Here is a 16,552-nt window from a genome sequence, read left to right as displayed (position 1 = left end):
GTAGAAGTTGTTGCTTTGTTATGAGAAATAATGTCTGGAAAAATGAATTTTATTGATGTCATTCGGAGTAAGGCACCATTTTGGATCAAGTCATGCGGTCAGTATCATGTGACAGGATGTGACATCATTCAGACACCTGCAAAGGACCACATGGTACTGAAGCAAAGTAACTAACTCTCTTTTAACTATTTTAAAAAATGATGTTTTCACTTGCTCATACACATATCCCGAAATATCAGGTCATTCGGTACAACCGCTATAAGACATGGAAAATGTTGTAATATTTTTTAAAAACTTGTACTAAATGTAAAAGGTTTGATTGTCCATTTGTTAGCTAGCTAGCAAGCTAACTAGCTATTTAGCTAGATTTCAGCATGTTGGCATTGTTTGAAAATATCGTCATTCGGTAAAACCGAAATTTTGGTTAAACCGAATGACTTTTTTGGTGACAAATTTGGTCCATCTTGTAAAAAATGACAAAAGCGGTGTTAATTGATTCTAAAAACCATATAATCTCATTGTTAACTCTGAATAAAACTTAAAAATTAATTATCTCCATTATGTTTTTTTACACATTTAAAAACCTTATTCATCAATGACCCAGATATGTACATTTTTTATATTAAAGTGTGTGTATATATATATATATATAACCATCCTGTTCATTCTTAGTTTTGTTTTTTTTAGTTATGTGCATTGTGTGTTTTTTGTTTCATCTGTTATTATTGACAACATTTGATGGAAAGGCCACTTTTAATGAACTTTCTTCAGAAGTCATTATCATTGTTAACACTGTTAACATATTTAGTAGATCGAAATGAGTTGGTATATTAACATTTAAACTTTTAATGGCATACAGTTATGAACTCTATAAGTTAGGGATAGTTAGTCACCAAAATGCCTGTCATTATGCCTATAATGCATCAGTATATCAGCTTCCAGTTTTTCCTGTAAATTAGAAGTTATTTTTTACCATTAAAAAAAACATACTGTGTAATGATGCTGTGCCAAAAATGGGAAACCCTAAGCAGCGGGAAATATTTTACTGCAGGCTTTTGTACATTGGAAATGAATATGATGTCACATTCTGAACCCGACATGAGTTAACCAGTGAGGTTTTAATTACTGAGCACAAAACGAACACTTCACACCTTTAAATATTGTAACTCTGTCCTTTATGTGGCCCTAAAAATTCAGACACAGGTATCCAGTGTCACACATCATTAGATTATCATGGTTGAGAACAGCTATCTGAAAATGCTTTGCATACAGTTCTATTGAAAGACAATCTGCATAGCAGACACAGCAAGGACAACAACAGCGACTCAGACACACTATGAAATCATCATCATTGGTGCTTGCTGTACATGTTACCAATGAATTTAAGATTTTTTTTCACATATGCTTCCTCACAAATGTTACACTCACTGTCCCATTACAGCAGGAAATAAAACAATGTCCAAGATTAGATGTGCAGCATGACATTTAAACTGCTCTGTGCATTTGGCGGATTCTCTAGCCCTATCAGAAATGCATAACTGGTTTCTCTAAAAGTTCATTTTGAGGGTGGCAAAATAGCCATCTGAATAATTCATGAGGTATTTTGTGCCTTTCATATTGCTTTAAGGCTTTCAGATTTGCATTTCTTTAACATGCCTAGGAGAAGTCCTTCAGTGACATGAAGTATGAATCTTAAAAATATGAAGGGATCAACCCTTTTAGGTATAGCTCTCGGATAGCTACATTACTTGATGAGGGAGAGAAGCTCCCTGGACGCTTCAAATTCTTCTAAAGATGTAGGTTTCCTGGAGTAGATTGTGCAAATTAGCACAACTATGTTGTCTAATTGGCGAAACATTTTCCTGCGGTGTTATGAAGGAAGCCATTGTAAATGTAGCCCCAAAATAATGGGATGTTAAACACTGTGATAAAATACACATTAGCCTCAGAGTTCAAGAACTGTAAACATGTAATTGTACACAAGAATTGAATATGATATTTATTAAATGCCAACTTTCCAACCTTAAGGGCATGTCACGCTCAATTGAAAGTGTGACCATTTAAAAGCATGCTGAGGTGAAGCATTGGGATGTGATTGATGTTACGAAGGTTATGGCTTTTGGTAAGAAAAGCTAGCTTGAGGGGACCAGTCAAAGACTGTGATTTGTTACATTGCAACAGTGTAAAAATTAATGGGAAGATCAATGTGTACATGTTGTGTGAGTGACCTTTATTGAATGTGGGCCTGTGCAAGATTTTCAGCCATCCCTGGCAATAGAATGTGTTGGATTGTGCTGACGAATGACTGTACTTTTCAGATAGGTAAATTGACTGGTCTTCTCTCTTTAAATTCTGTATGTCTGATGTGAATGCATTACTGGATACCTGGCATGTTGTAATCAGTGTTGGGGAAAGTTACTTTTAAATGTAATGCGTTACAATATCGCATTACTCCCTAAAAAGTAACTAATTCCGTTACTTTGTTTTTATGAAAAGTAATGGGTTACATTACTTTTGTGTTACTTTTTCTCACCTGGGCTGGGCTTGATTGTTTGTTTTTTAGTAACAACATAAAAAAGTTGTATTTTTGGCAAATGTTAAGGCCCTTTCACACCAAAAGATAAATAAATAAGCCTCAGGCTGAAGGAAATGCATATTTACGCCTGTACGGTAGAGGGCGCAGCTCAAACAAACCTTTCAGCTGTGCTGCCATTCTGGATTAAAGAAGAATAGAATACAGGAGAAGGAAGTTCAAAACTCTTATTTCTAAATCTAAAGTAATTTTTGCTTATTAGTATGGTTGAATTGGACAATTGAAGGTCAGCGGCAAAGACATTGGTTAATAAAGTGAGATTAAATACATAAAGTATATTTGTGTAATTTAATATAGTTAATTATTACTTACTCTATTGCTCTCAACATGAGGACAGGAGAACTGTCAGTCAATAAATCTATCTATCCAGGTGAAAAAAAGTTCACTTGTACTTAAAGTTCTAATTTTGTACTTAATATAGGCTACTAAAAATTCTTCTTTAGTACTTCTTAAGATAATCTAAAAAAGTGTACTCAACTGTGCTATTTTGAGAAACCATGAATATGAACTAAAATGTGCTTTTAACATACTATCTCTGTACTAAAAATATTTTATATTAAGTACAAAATTAGTGAGTGAAAATAGAGCACTATCTATCTATCTATCTATCTATCTATCTATCTAAAGCATAATGACATATATGTATGTATCTATCTGTCATTAGTAAAGTATAATGAGGTAGTTTGACGTTGGACTTCACACACAAACTCGTGTTTATAAGCAAAGCGAACAGTGCCCCCTTTTCCTCTCAGGCGAGTAGCGGCGTTGGTGTGAGGTATTAGACCGCGGTGAGTGCGAGCGAGCGGGGCTCTGACTCCAGCAGCAGTGCGGCTTTAAGATGATGAAGGCTGTGAAATTTATCGCTGGCTCCTCCTCCCGCGATGATGTCAATCGGAGGTGGAGAGGTGGGCAGTACTAAGGAACTGAGTTCATACAATACAACAGAGATTGCTAGAGCTCTGCGTACAACTACGGCAAAACGCCTATCTCAGTGTGTGGAAGTGATGCTGCACCTATAGGCACACTGCCCACCTGCTCCGTTGCACTGACAGCCCATGAGTATTTCTCAAAATAGATATTTGCTCTCTATCACTCTGCCAAACCACGGGATGACATTAAATGACGCGTCCGGGGATGTTTTAAATGATTTACAAGTTCTTTAGCTGTTAATTAAACGCACAAAGAAAAAGAAAACAACTTCACTAAACAGTTTACGCACACGCGAGGAGCATTCCCAGGTTTTCCCGTGATGACTGTATGAATGCACTGAAATAAGAAGTACTGCACATTGACAAACCCATTTGGAGCACCACTATCTCTCCGCGCGCGTGGGATCCAAGCAGTAGCCAGGCGCGAGACATCTGAGGAATTACATCGTCTCTTCTAAAAGTCATTCACAGATGTTTTTCGCTGCTCGTGCGTGGACCGTGGACTTTTTCATGGACATGGATCGTTTTCTCTAGTTGGATACCGACTGGTCACTACGTGAAGCTGTTTGATTCTGGGATTTTCTTCAGTCTGCTTCACGGCACTTCATCTCCTCCAGCAGTGATGCCGCTACGTGACGGGAATTGAGAGTTTCTATATATTCACTGAGAAATCCGAGGTAAGACACGTCCTCCTTATGCTCATTTAATGGTTATTTCTTTATTTTATGCATTTTTCGTCAAGAAAAATTAGTCGAATTTTACCGCGCTCCCTACTTAATTCAAACGGTCGGTCGTACTTACTTTAATGTCTTTAAAAACATCGCGAATTAGATTAAATATAGGCTACACTTCTATTCACTTGTACTGTTCGGGGGGTAAATGCGAAAGTCGATGTGTTTAAGTTTGCCTGAGGAAAATAAATTCAATATAATATTTAAGAAAATATATAGGCTATTAATAATAACACGAATTGCAGAATTTCCTAAGCTACCCAACCGCTTCACTTTCCGTTTGGAGATGCGCTAGTCTAGTTTGGATAATGACTTGGCTTTATTACACACAAGTATCCGATTCGACGCAAAGGTAAAGTCGCGTTAAAGCGTTTTCTGTGAGAACACACACAGCCAACACGTGAATCATAACAGCATAGCAACTGCAAGACAACTTCTGAAACATTCTCATTAATCGTTGGCTTCGGGGGGATTTTTGTTTTGGAGTTATTTAGAAACTGCTATGAGCAAAATAATGATATCTTATTTCATAGCTTGCTATTAAGGAAATGGCCACATCGCATAGGTTAGGCTACTAAGAAATGCACGGCTGTGTGCTGCTCGCGAGACAGAGGAGCATCAGCAGATGAAGTCGGAAGCTGATCCAGGATGCGTCATTTTCTGAAGCGATGTGCTGCTGGATGAGGCAGAACAGAAATACTTTGATTTAAACACAGAGCCTGTCCCATTAAAATAAATAAATAAATAAATAAAAATAAAAAATACCAATACCGCCAGAATACCATACGCTCTTAGAAAGAAATGTTCTTTAATTGCTTTAATTGTTCATATTTTCAGCCATAAACCCTCTTTGCAAGAACTGTTGGTGAATATGGTTCTCATTAGATTAAAAAGTTCTTTTTTTAAATCAGTATATAAATAGTTTTCTCAACAAGAAAATAATAGCTAATAATTATAATACTTTTATTCTTGTGTTTTAGTGGAAATGTTTTCCTATTAGATCAGACCAAGCCTTTATTATTAAAAGTGTAGATACTACATTTATGGTACTTCTTTAAAAGTGTTGTTAACTTGTGTAATACAAAAAAATAAATATGAAAAAGCCTTACGCTGTTTGCAGGGGATCCCATATCCATTTATTGGTCTTACCCATAGTAATAACTATGGTATTTAGCTGCTAAACTGCTATAGTTACCATGGTAATTTTTAAGGGAAGCATCCAAATGTAAGCATACAAGTACACTAGAGCGTAATGTACTGTAGATGTAGTCCATTCTGCTTGCTTTGCTCACATTCTGTCACCAAGTTATACATAAAGACGACCTTTGATGACAAGTATGAGTGTCAAATCTGGAAATCAAATTTCATAGGGACAAGAGTTCATCATTGTTTCATGCTCTTAGGCAAAATGATGCAACTGGTTTTCATTTTTATAGCACATCTCTGGTGGTTGAGCAACACTCAGATATGGAGAAATTCAACAGGCCTTTGTCTTTATCGTTGTTTGTAATAATTTTTACCAGTTCTCACATCTCTTCATGAAGTGTGTGGAAAGCACTGAGCCCCTAGAGTGGAGACTGAAAGAATGTTCTGAAATTTTTAACATTATACAAGAAACAAAACAGTTTTGACTGTAATGTAGTTGCCAGTAATCCGATAATGCAGCATAAACGGTTAAGGCTTCAGTAATTGTCATTGATTATAGACATGTGGTGAAGTCAAACATTTCTGTATTGTTTTATGAGCTACCAATATCATTGTTAATAAGTAACAACAGTTTGAGTGAAGAACTTACCTAGTAGAAGATATCAATTTTAAAGTTATCCTCTACAAACTTAAAAAAATAGAAATACTAAATTGGCAGAAAGAAAACGATGCGACAGCGATTATTCCTGTCTTTGCCGAATACTGAATCTGCACTGCGGTGCTGGTCAAGGTGGTTTCAGTTGATACAATATCCTAACATATTAGAATAGAATAGAATAGAATAGAATAGAATAGAACAGAATAGAATATACTTTATTGTCCCATTTCTGGGAAATTCAGCTTGGACAATCATGACATGGCCAGTAACATTAGACTCACATAACATACAATAAATTACTCATAAACAATAATCCAAAATATATTATATAAAGTTGTCTTGCATTATCTAAAATTTAGAATAAGAGTTTGTCTCCCAACTGTAATCTTTAATATGAATGGTTATTTATTATATATTAATTGATTTATTTTGACCACACTGTGACCACTCCAGTGCCCTCTATTGGCAGTTTTATTTATTTATTTATCTTGCCCTGCATTGCATTGAGAGGAAAATCATGTTTTACTACCTACAATATAGATAATAAAGTAGCATATTTTAGTTTTTTTTTTTATACATTTTAACAATTTACAGACTTTGTGATTTAGAGCATGGTGAGCTGATATCATTTGTTGAAGTGAAAATGCATGGGTATGTAAACCTTTTTTTTTTTCATAACTATGTGTTTTGAAAAATTCTATTGACATAAAGATGATATAAATACTCTAAATATATGACATAAGACTAATTATAAAAGTTGTAGTGGAAAAAAGAACAAAAGAGTGATTCAATCATCTTTAGGTCCATAATGAATGTTATCCTTCATTTGTAAAATCCCTTGCGCGTCATTTATAACTTATAGACATAATGCATTCAATTATTTATTTATTTGAAGAGAAAATTCAAGGGGTAAGAGTGAAGACTAATGGTGCATCACAGGCCAAATACCAGCCTTTAAGATTTAAAGTTTCATTGGCATGTTATACACTTTGCAATGTTTGTCCATATAAAATCAATCTAGGAGAATGATATATCAACAACTGACACGTTGTTCCTCTGAAAGTGCCCACGATAAATTGCCTGATGTTGGTCTAAAGAATTAAATCAAGTTTTACTATGATTATTTATGATTCAAATTAGCAAAATCTTGACGATGATTCATGGCTCACTATTTTATGTAAACAAATTCACTCTCGGTTCCTTCTCGGCTGGAGTTAGTCATAAGTTATTTTGTCATCTGGCCGCATGGAAACTTTGATAAATTGATAAATGGCAGACATGACTGTTTGGATGCATAATCTTTGCTGACGGACATAAATCGACTCCATTGCATTGGCTACATCTGTTTATCCTGTGCGACTGGCAGCCTGTTTGGTATGTTAATACCTCCCTATTGATCATTGGTCCTTAGGATCAGTGTAGTTGCCATAAAAGCTACTTAAAGCCAGTTTGTGTTTTTCAGTACACTGTAATAAATATTTTCATGATTCATCAAATCAACTGAGAAAATTAATGTGGTTCAGATAACATAATATTTTGAGTTTTTGTTTATTAAACCAATCACCTTCATTGTATTAACTCAATTTTTTTATTTCAATAAACTCAAAATTTTAAGGCAACCAGGTAACTTACTTTTTTAAGTTAAACCAACTGTTATTTAATATGATGCACCAGTCTAGCCTATTCAGGTACATCCGAGTGATTAATTAACATAAAAAAATATATTGCATAACAACAACATGACAATAATAAAAGTAATAAACATATTTAATAATAATACCAGATGTTTTTCATTACCACCTATTTGATATAAAAGAGATGTCTTCATGATACATAAAGGCTGAATAAATTATTAAAAACACGATTCCTGCTGATGAAAAGGCCGACATCCTGACTACACAAGAAAGACAGCAGGTAGGCCGGTCGAACAGCTGGCAGGGGGATATGGGTCTCAAGCTGCTGATGGCAAAAGGTGGAGGGCAAACTCAAACGACATCGAAATGTCAAAGAATCGCACTCACACTGGGTTTCTTTAAAACGATGTAGAGAGCGATGCTTCTGATAAGAACGAGTTAAGCGACACGCTTCAGGCAGTTGTCCCAGTTTAACTTTCATAAGCGACTTTAATCATTATTCGAAATGTCATTTTGCTTTAATTACCGTTCTTATTAAATTTGATCGTTTTAATCTGATGCCTGTTTGGTAGGTGAACCGTATTGATTTTTACACCTCTGCAGCAGTCGGTTCCTGCTGATTCATATAGACAGAGATTCAACGTGAACTCGCGGTTGACATGTAAAATTATTTTCTTCCTTGACAGCTCAGCTCAAAATCAAAAAGCAGGCAGGCCTGTCCATCACATTGTCATGTAAAGTGCTCCAAAGTCTGTGTGCTGCTCACTCCAGGCTCCGGAGGGAAGAACGGCTTTTGCAAACTCCCTAGAATGCATGGTCCGCTGCTCAGAATAGATCACTGGAACCCTATGCAAGCAGGGAGAAAGTCTCACCGATACCCATGAGCACAATTTTCCCAGCTAATTCTTTCTATTCACTCTCAAGCTGAAAGTTTCCAAAGATTGGGAAAGTTGAAACTCAAAGCTTTGCAAATCCATCCAGAGTATAGTTTTGAAAGGATCGTTCCCGGGAGTAAATCTGAAAATGGCTCCGAGAGTTTTCACAACAACATAAACTGTCCTAAATATGGGGAGGAGTGACATGTGGGCTCCCGTGTGGAATTGTCTAATCCCAGAACCACGTCCCTGGGTAGCAGAGCTCCATACAAAATGCCAGACATCACTTGCTAGAGCTAGAGCTTACACTGTCTACACTATTTAGTGCTATTTTGGGTTATACAGATTCATCAGTGTTCACTCTCTCCGGGACGGTGCGATTCGTTATTGTTGACGGTAAACTGATTACCTAACGATGCAGTGGAACGTGCAGAACGAGAGACCCAACGCCCTTCTTGCGTGTTTTAAAGGCCCGTCCACGTTATTCTTAATGTCAGTTGTGGTTATTTAGATGTAGATCGTCTTTTCATCTTTTATACACTACTCTGCAATGCACTCCTTAGCCAGTAAGTCCTCTTCATTATGCATTGTCGGATGCCGCCTTGGACTCTTTCGGGCTTATCAGAGTACAGTAGGTGAATAGTAATTGCTTTGCTCTTGCCGACTCAAAAATGGTGCAATCTTCAAAAGCAAACCAAATCATTTTTCACTACCTTCTTCAAAGAACAACATAACAGTCTGATAATATGAGCAGATAGTAAGCTGGTCATTGATCACTGTCATGTAAATACTGTGAGTGGTGCACGTCTGCCCAACAAACCTTTAATGAGTCCCTACAGTCCAGCCGGAGTGTTCACTGTGAAAAACAGAACATCTCGCTGACAGCCGAGACTTGAGCGGCTAAAAAAAGGGGGGCCTTCAGCTCTCTGTGTGTTTAAAAAAATCATCCTTTGTGATGAATTTTTTGATGTGTGAAGCACATCTTCGGCTTTGTTTTTAAACAAACATCCTTTAGGCACATCCAAATTACACATTAATGACTTGACAAATGGGGAGTCATTGTTAAGAGTATTCCAGGATATCCCATTTCAAAAACTTTTTTTTTTCTCAGTGGCTATAGTAACATGCTATATCTGAACAGTTAATTTGCTGAATCTATATTGGATATTTCTGCTTTGGAAATATCCAGTTTAACTTGTTAAAGCTGCTGTCTGTAACTTTTTTTGGTTAAAAATGATCCAAAATCAATTTTTGAGCAAGTACATAACTAGCCAGTGTTCAAAACTATCTCCTTACCTTATCCCAATTCACAACGGTAAGCTTGTAATGATGTTTTTTTAATTCGAGTGGTACTGGTAGGTTTCTGCTGGAAATTCGAGCATGCAGCCGTTCGTCTTTGCGTCATTACGTCACGTCTGTTTACATAAAGAACGAGTCCCAGCTAGTAGGCTATATCGCATGTGAGGATGCTGCAGGCGGTGGATCATTAAACTTATAATTTTGTTGGCGGATTGTATGGTATGACAAATTAGAGTTTAACAATTGAAATCGAAATCTACAGGTAACGCTAATACACACTAAATACACATAGACACGCAATGCTGATGTTGTTAACATTAACAATTTGAGAACAAAGTATAACATTAATAATAATTTGCGTGGTTTGACGTGATATGAGCTAAGCGATCATTAGATTTAATCACCATTGGTAGCGCAATTTATTGTAATGCTTTTTTTCTCAGTTGGTCAAAACAAAAGTGGCAGATTTGTTACTTAATTGTTCAGATGACATTTTCCAGTGAAAATTCTTATTTTGGTCATACTTCAAGACTACAATCTATCTTTCCGAAGTACAGTATCCACCAGTTGTGACTGACTGACACACATTCTTCTCAAAACATTAGATTCATCCACGCTGAGGAGCCGTGCCGATGCACAACCCGTGTAAAGATGATAATTCCACAAATAACTGCAATTGCAGGTTTCGAACAGAGATGGCGACAAAGAGGGAAAACTTACGGACTGCAGCTTTAATTATGTATATAGTTGTTTATTATTAAGATCACTTTGATTTAAAAAGAGAAAGTCAAACTCAGTGTGGAGTTTCTGATGGGGTTAAGGTTAAGGGCACTATATTCAAACAGAAATAGCACTGCATGGACAACTCTGTACACCAACAGAACCCAGAGTCTGGAAGTGTTAGGCATCTCCCCCACCAGTTCTCTGTGACCTAGTTGAGTTGTTGGCACATTGTGAAAGCCTCAGCCCTCTGGCTACTTTTATTTATATAATGCCCTGACAGGATTTGTGTGGCCATCGAGCAAGTTGGCAACAAACACTGAAATGCTGATTCATAAATCATGTCTTGGTGCTTTTGAATTAAGGCTTTGTCCTATTCTTCTGAGGGTCATTGACAGTCATTTTGGACCCATGTCTTTCTAAAACTCCTACTTACTCTACAGTTACATCTTGACTACTCAAAATATCAACATACTGTAATCTGATATCATGCATTGTAGTTCTGTTGAGTGTTGCCAATGGTGTACAAGAGTCCATTATCTGCAGTCTGAAATCTGGAGAGCCTCTCTAATACAATTGAATGTTGTATTTGGTAGCATTTTACCATTTCATATTGTTAAAACAGTTTATTTTTCCTTTTGCGTAAACAACAAATGTAAACTGTTTCATTTACTCACCCTCATGCCGTTCCAAACCTGTATGACTTTCTTTTTTCTTTAGAACACAAAGGAGATGTTTCTCTTTTCTGTGCAGTTATCTTTCTTACCCCATTGGCGAATTGTTTTTTCCCTCTCATTTTCTCATTTTACACAAAAACCTAACTAGTTTGTGATTTCTATGAAAACAAGGATCTTTTGTCATTTTGCGTGTAAAGTAAAGGAGTCTTGTTTTAAGATGTTTATATATTTTTACTTAAAAGCTTAACTGCAAAAAAAAAAAAAAGATTTTTGTCTTGCTTTTAAGCTTTAAAAAAAGATGCAAAAGGACCATAAAAGTATCATAAAAGTGGTCCAATATTTCTCCCTAATTAGCTGTTCACTGATTCAGTAAGTAACTTACAGTTGAAAACCGGATCCGTGCGTGAAAAAAATTATTCACATCAGTTTTGTTAACTAGATCAGCTGATTTGTTTAAAAAACTTCCAACTCAAGAATGATTTGTTCACATTGCTACTCTCATAAACATGACTGAAGGTTTAAAGGGTTCACCCAAAAATTATATTTCTCACATTAATTACTCACCCTCATGTCTTTCCAAACCCATAAGACCTTTGTTTATCTTCGGAACACAAATTAAGATTTTTTTTTTGATGAAATCCAATGTTTTTTTAATCCCCTATAGAAAGCTTCCATGTTTACATCCGAACGCCAACTCAGTATTAGCCGACGCTGTTCACATGAGCACCACAACGCATGCATGTGTTGCTGACGCAGGAGCCAGCCAATACTGAGCCGATGTTCTGATGTAAACACGTAAGCACTGAAATGCGTTCACTGCGTCAACTGTGTAGGAGACTGACAGGGTAGAGAAGAAATTGTTGAATAAAGTTGTTATTTTTGTTTTGTTTTTGCACACAAAAAGTATTCTCGTCGCTTCATAACATTAAGGTTGAACCACTGTAGTCACATGGACTATTTTATCTATGTCTTTACTACCTTTCTGGACCTTGAATGACGATAATTACGTTGCTTTCTATGGGGGATAAAAAAAAAAAAAACTCTCAGATTTCATCAAAAATATCTTAATTTGTGTTCTGAAGATAAAAGAAGGTCTTAAGGGTTTGGAACGACACGAGGGTGAGTATTTAATGACAGAAATGTAAAACCTCCCCCATTATTGTAAATGCATGGAAAAAAGCAACCAGCACATTTTTCAAAAATTCCCTTTTGTGTGTGTTCCCTTTCTGTGTCATACAGGTTTGGAAGGACACGAGAGTGAGAGAATGAACAGAATATTTATATTTAGCTGAACTATCTCTTAAATCTTGAAGAAGCCAAAGGATCAAAAAGCTATTTGTAACAAAACTTTGACCATATTTCTCTTTTCCTCTATCAGACCTTGCAGATCTTTGAAGAGAGTGCAGCACCTACTCTGAGTATGGACTTGGCAAGTGAGGCCTATGTTCTGGTGGTTTTACTCACCTGCTTATTCTTGATGTGCCGGGCTCAAGAGAAGGACTACACAGTAAAAGAGGAGCAGCCGGAGAATGTGCGAATCGGAAACCTCCGCAAAGACCTAAACTTGAACCTAGATCCAGACGTTAAACTGTCTTCAGCACTGCAGTTCAAACCTGTCTACAAGACAGGTGATGTGCCTTTGGTCAAGGTAGAAGCCAGCACGGGAGAGATTTTCACCACAGCCAACCGCATCGACCGTGAGAAACTCTGCTCCGGAGTCTTCAATGAGAAGCGCTGCTTTTACGAGATCGAGGTTGCCGTGCTACCCGACGAGATTTTCCGACTGGTCAAGATACGCTTCCTCATCGAAGACATCAACGACAATGCCCCACTCTTCCAGTCGACGGTTATCAACATCTCCATTCCAGAAAACACCGCCATCAACAGTCGCTACCCTGTCCCTTCTGCATTTGACCCTGATATAGGAATCAATGGGATTCAACACTATGAGCTTGTCAAGGTGAGTTCAACGTTCAGCTGTGATTTATTATGTGATGTTGCCATTTAATGGGCCCTTAATGTCCAAAATAAAAATAGCACAGTAAGCAATAAAAAAAAATGTTTTTAGCTCAAGGTTATAGAAGTAATTTCCTCTGTTTTGTTTAAGGTAAGTTGGTAATTGCACTGAGATAGATATGAACAATGGGGTGAACAGTACTAGTACTTCTAATTGATGTCTTCTGAGAAAGTAGCGTAATATTCTCAGCGGCTTAATATAGTATGTTCAAACTGGAAAGTAGGATAATGATATGCATGCTATTAAATGATATACAGTAGCAGATACGTCGCATGCATATTTAACTTAGCATTTTATACAGTGACACCTTAGAAGTGGTAAAAATTCACTAAGCACACTCGTCTGGGATGTCAGTCACAACACAGAAGATTGCGACATAACATAGTTCAATGAATGAACTGGTATTCCCTAGAAAGGTCGCCCTGTATTTTAATTAAAATTCAAATACAGTGTGAAATTCAAATACAGTATGAAACAAAGAGCCCAAGACTGTCATTAAAGTGTGAAAGAGTAATTTGTACCTTTTCTTTTGAGAATTAGCCGAATCCTTGCTTTTCATGTCTGATTAAGTTACCAATTTGCATTTTTAAAGAGTCTCTCTCTCTTTCTCTCTGCCAAGCCTGCTGCGGCTCTTTCGATTGCCTGTGCTTGGAAAATGACCAGTGCGTTGCCTCATAAAATTACAATAAATATGTAAAGGCTCTGTTTCCTTTCAGATGATTTCATTTGTTCTTCATCTGCAAGGGTTGTGTTTCTTTTTATGAATCATGCATGCGAGTTTGGTGAGGGTAGATCTAAGTAAACAGAAATGGAAAGGGAGGATATGTTTCATCCTCTGAGGTTGTTGAAAGCATCCCACGAGCAGCATCTGGCCGTGAATCCACCTCTTGGACTGCGTTTGCATGGTCCTATGAGAGTTCGAATCTCTGAAGCTCCCACACAGTAATGGTTTAGACCGGCTCACCGTCAGCATGGAGCTGCATGATTAGCATTGTGGGCCACAGCTGCTGCACACATAGCTTTGAAAGAGCTCCGATAGCAATCCCTCTTCTGCTCTTTACTCATTCCAGTCATGTCCCCTAAGGAGGAAGCCCTCACTTATGACACAGAGGGCCGTTATTGCCTACCCCGGTTTTAATTGCAGTGCCATATTAATTGTTCCATCAGCATTAGTGTTGCCATGTCACCTGGAACGGTGCACAGAAGCACCTCTGGACACTATCAAGGTCAGCCTACAGAAAGTAATACCATGCATGGCTGGAGGAGTGCTTTCCATTAGAAGAGATTTTATCACTTAAAGAGAACCTCTTTACAAGTCCTATCTGGAGCCATGTGGATCAGATCAGGCTCATGGGATGACGATATTGACTTTTCTGTTGTGGGTTCCACCCAACTCATTGTTATTTTTACCCTGCCGTTTAAGCACTCTAACCTCACATTAAGAAAGCCGTTTTTCTCCTTTGAAGCCATTTGTGTGTTTTTTAATCACCTGGGACTGTTAGTATTGTCAGTTTAGATCTGCGCCACAGTCAAAAAACACCTTTCGAAGCACGTTCATTGCAGCAAAGTCTCCATTGGATTGCTTCTTTGGGGAGTCAAGGTCAGCATTAAAGTTATCATTTCTTTTCAATAATTTATGAGTATTTTGGTTTTCATCTGTGTCTGATTCCGACTTGAAATGGAAGAGAAACTAGCTCAGCTTAAATTATTTATTGAAAGTGCGATTTTATTTTATTTTTTAAGTTCTCACTTCTCACTTCTCCAGTTATTTCAGTTCAAGACAATGAGTAGAGCCAGTCGGATGATGCATTAATGATCAAGGCCTGACAAGTAACATGTCATAAAGAGTTTCTATGAATGTTGCTCCACAAAGGCTTACGATTGATTCTTGAGAAAGATATCATAGTCTTTGAACAAAGAGTTGAGCTGAAGTGTTCTGACTCTTTCCACAAAAGGTTTGTTACCCAGGAAACACTTGCAGTATATAAAATAAATAAGAGTAATTATAACAATTAGCTTATGAGAGTATAGATGCTCATTAAACCAAAGGTTTTGTAATTTTACTCCCTTGAGAAGTAAAAGTGTATCAACTTTAAGGATGAGTGGATAAGGTAAACTGATTTCTGTGAGTGTTCTGGATAATAGTGGACGCTGGGGAAATAGTAGCAGATTTTAATCACATTACCGGCTGTCAGTTGGTTCCAGGTTTCATTTGTACCTAATTTCTACCTGATTCTTTAGCCAAAGTTTGACCTAGGAGACAGCGCTTGTGTTTTGGTCTCAATCTGATTATAGTTGGGAGTACTGTAAGCTAAGGTGACAACATTTTAAAACAATTTAGCGTACATCATATTTATGGCTTCATATGTTGTATGATATTATTCATTTGTATTTATTACTTTGTACTGTGTTCTAACACAGTGCAATGGTACAAGGGTCTAAAATATTCAGTTTCTCAGTTGTTGATACCGAGTTCATTCTGAGTCGTTGCTGTAGAAGGTCATCTCATTGATTCATACAACAGATACTTCAGCTAGTCTGCAAAGCTGAGAGAAACTCTGGGGTTGAACTATGCAAAATAAAAGCCCACTAATGCTTAATATTCTACTGTTAGCATACCGCTTTCTTTTCAGTTATTTATAACTGACATTCGCTTTTGCATATATTTCTTGATTGCACTAGACAATTGGGCTCAGTTTAAGCAAGTTTTTTTGGCATTGTCTTACACCCAGTATCATCCCCTGTCAGTCTTTTACTCGAACGAAAGAGATTTATCCCATGTGTCTCTCATAATGCTCTAAGGGTTAGTATGAATATGTAGATTCTTATGCACTATCTGTATTAATTTCAGACATTTGTCACCTCCCTTGGGCCTGTGATTCATGTTCTTTTGACTCTACCTGAGTCTGTCTGAGGATAATCAGAATTCCCCAGCCTCATTTTCTATGGGCCTGGCTTGAAAAATTATGATTGATCCCCCTCATTGCTAGATATTTTAAAACCAGACTCATTAGCTAAACCATGTTTTATCTCCCTGAATAAATCTGAAAGTCATATATAATTAGTAAAAAAAAAAAGGCCTTTTGGTCACCATGCATGTATTTATAACTGACAAAATGTAACCCACTTTATCGTAACCAAAAGCACACCAAACAGATCCGCTTCTCACAGATTTCTGTGTTGACTTTCATATAAACATTTCCAACAGCTGTCAGTTTTGTTGATTTTTGTTGACTGTATATGGAAGGAGAGCTGTTATGTGAATTGTTCCTT

The 16,552-nt window shown here is 37.0% G+C and overlaps 1 protein-coding gene across 2 annotated transcripts in view; it reads left to right on the top strand.

The window, feature by feature from the left end:
* Positions 1-3,533: 3,533 nt before the first annotated feature.
* Positions 3,534-16,552, top strand: part of pcdh11 (protocadherin 11) — a 190,322-nt gene continuing 177,303 nt past the window's right edge. The window contains exons 1-2 of one of the 2 annotated variants that reach the window (XM_051860163.1): positions 3,534-4,199; positions 12,641-13,222. In XM_051860163.1, the coding sequence (XP_051716123.1) occupies positions 12,683-13,222 (540 nt within the window). In that variant the 5' untranslated portion in view covers positions 3,534-4,199; positions 12,641-12,682. The remainder of the gene's footprint in view (positions 4,200-12,640; positions 13,223-16,552) is intronic. The other variant, XM_051860164.1, reaches the window with a different exon arrangement.

Source organism: Ctenopharyngodon idella, chromosome 14 (assembly GCF_019924925.1).
Source record: "Ctenopharyngodon idella isolate HZGC_01 chromosome 14, HZGC01, whole genome shotgun sequence".
NCBI lineage: Eukaryota > Metazoa > Chordata > Actinopteri > Cypriniformes > Xenocyprididae > Ctenopharyngodon > Ctenopharyngodon idella.
The sequence above is the reverse complement of the archived record's forward strand: the minus strand, read 5'-3'. Positions and strand labels throughout refer to the sequence as shown.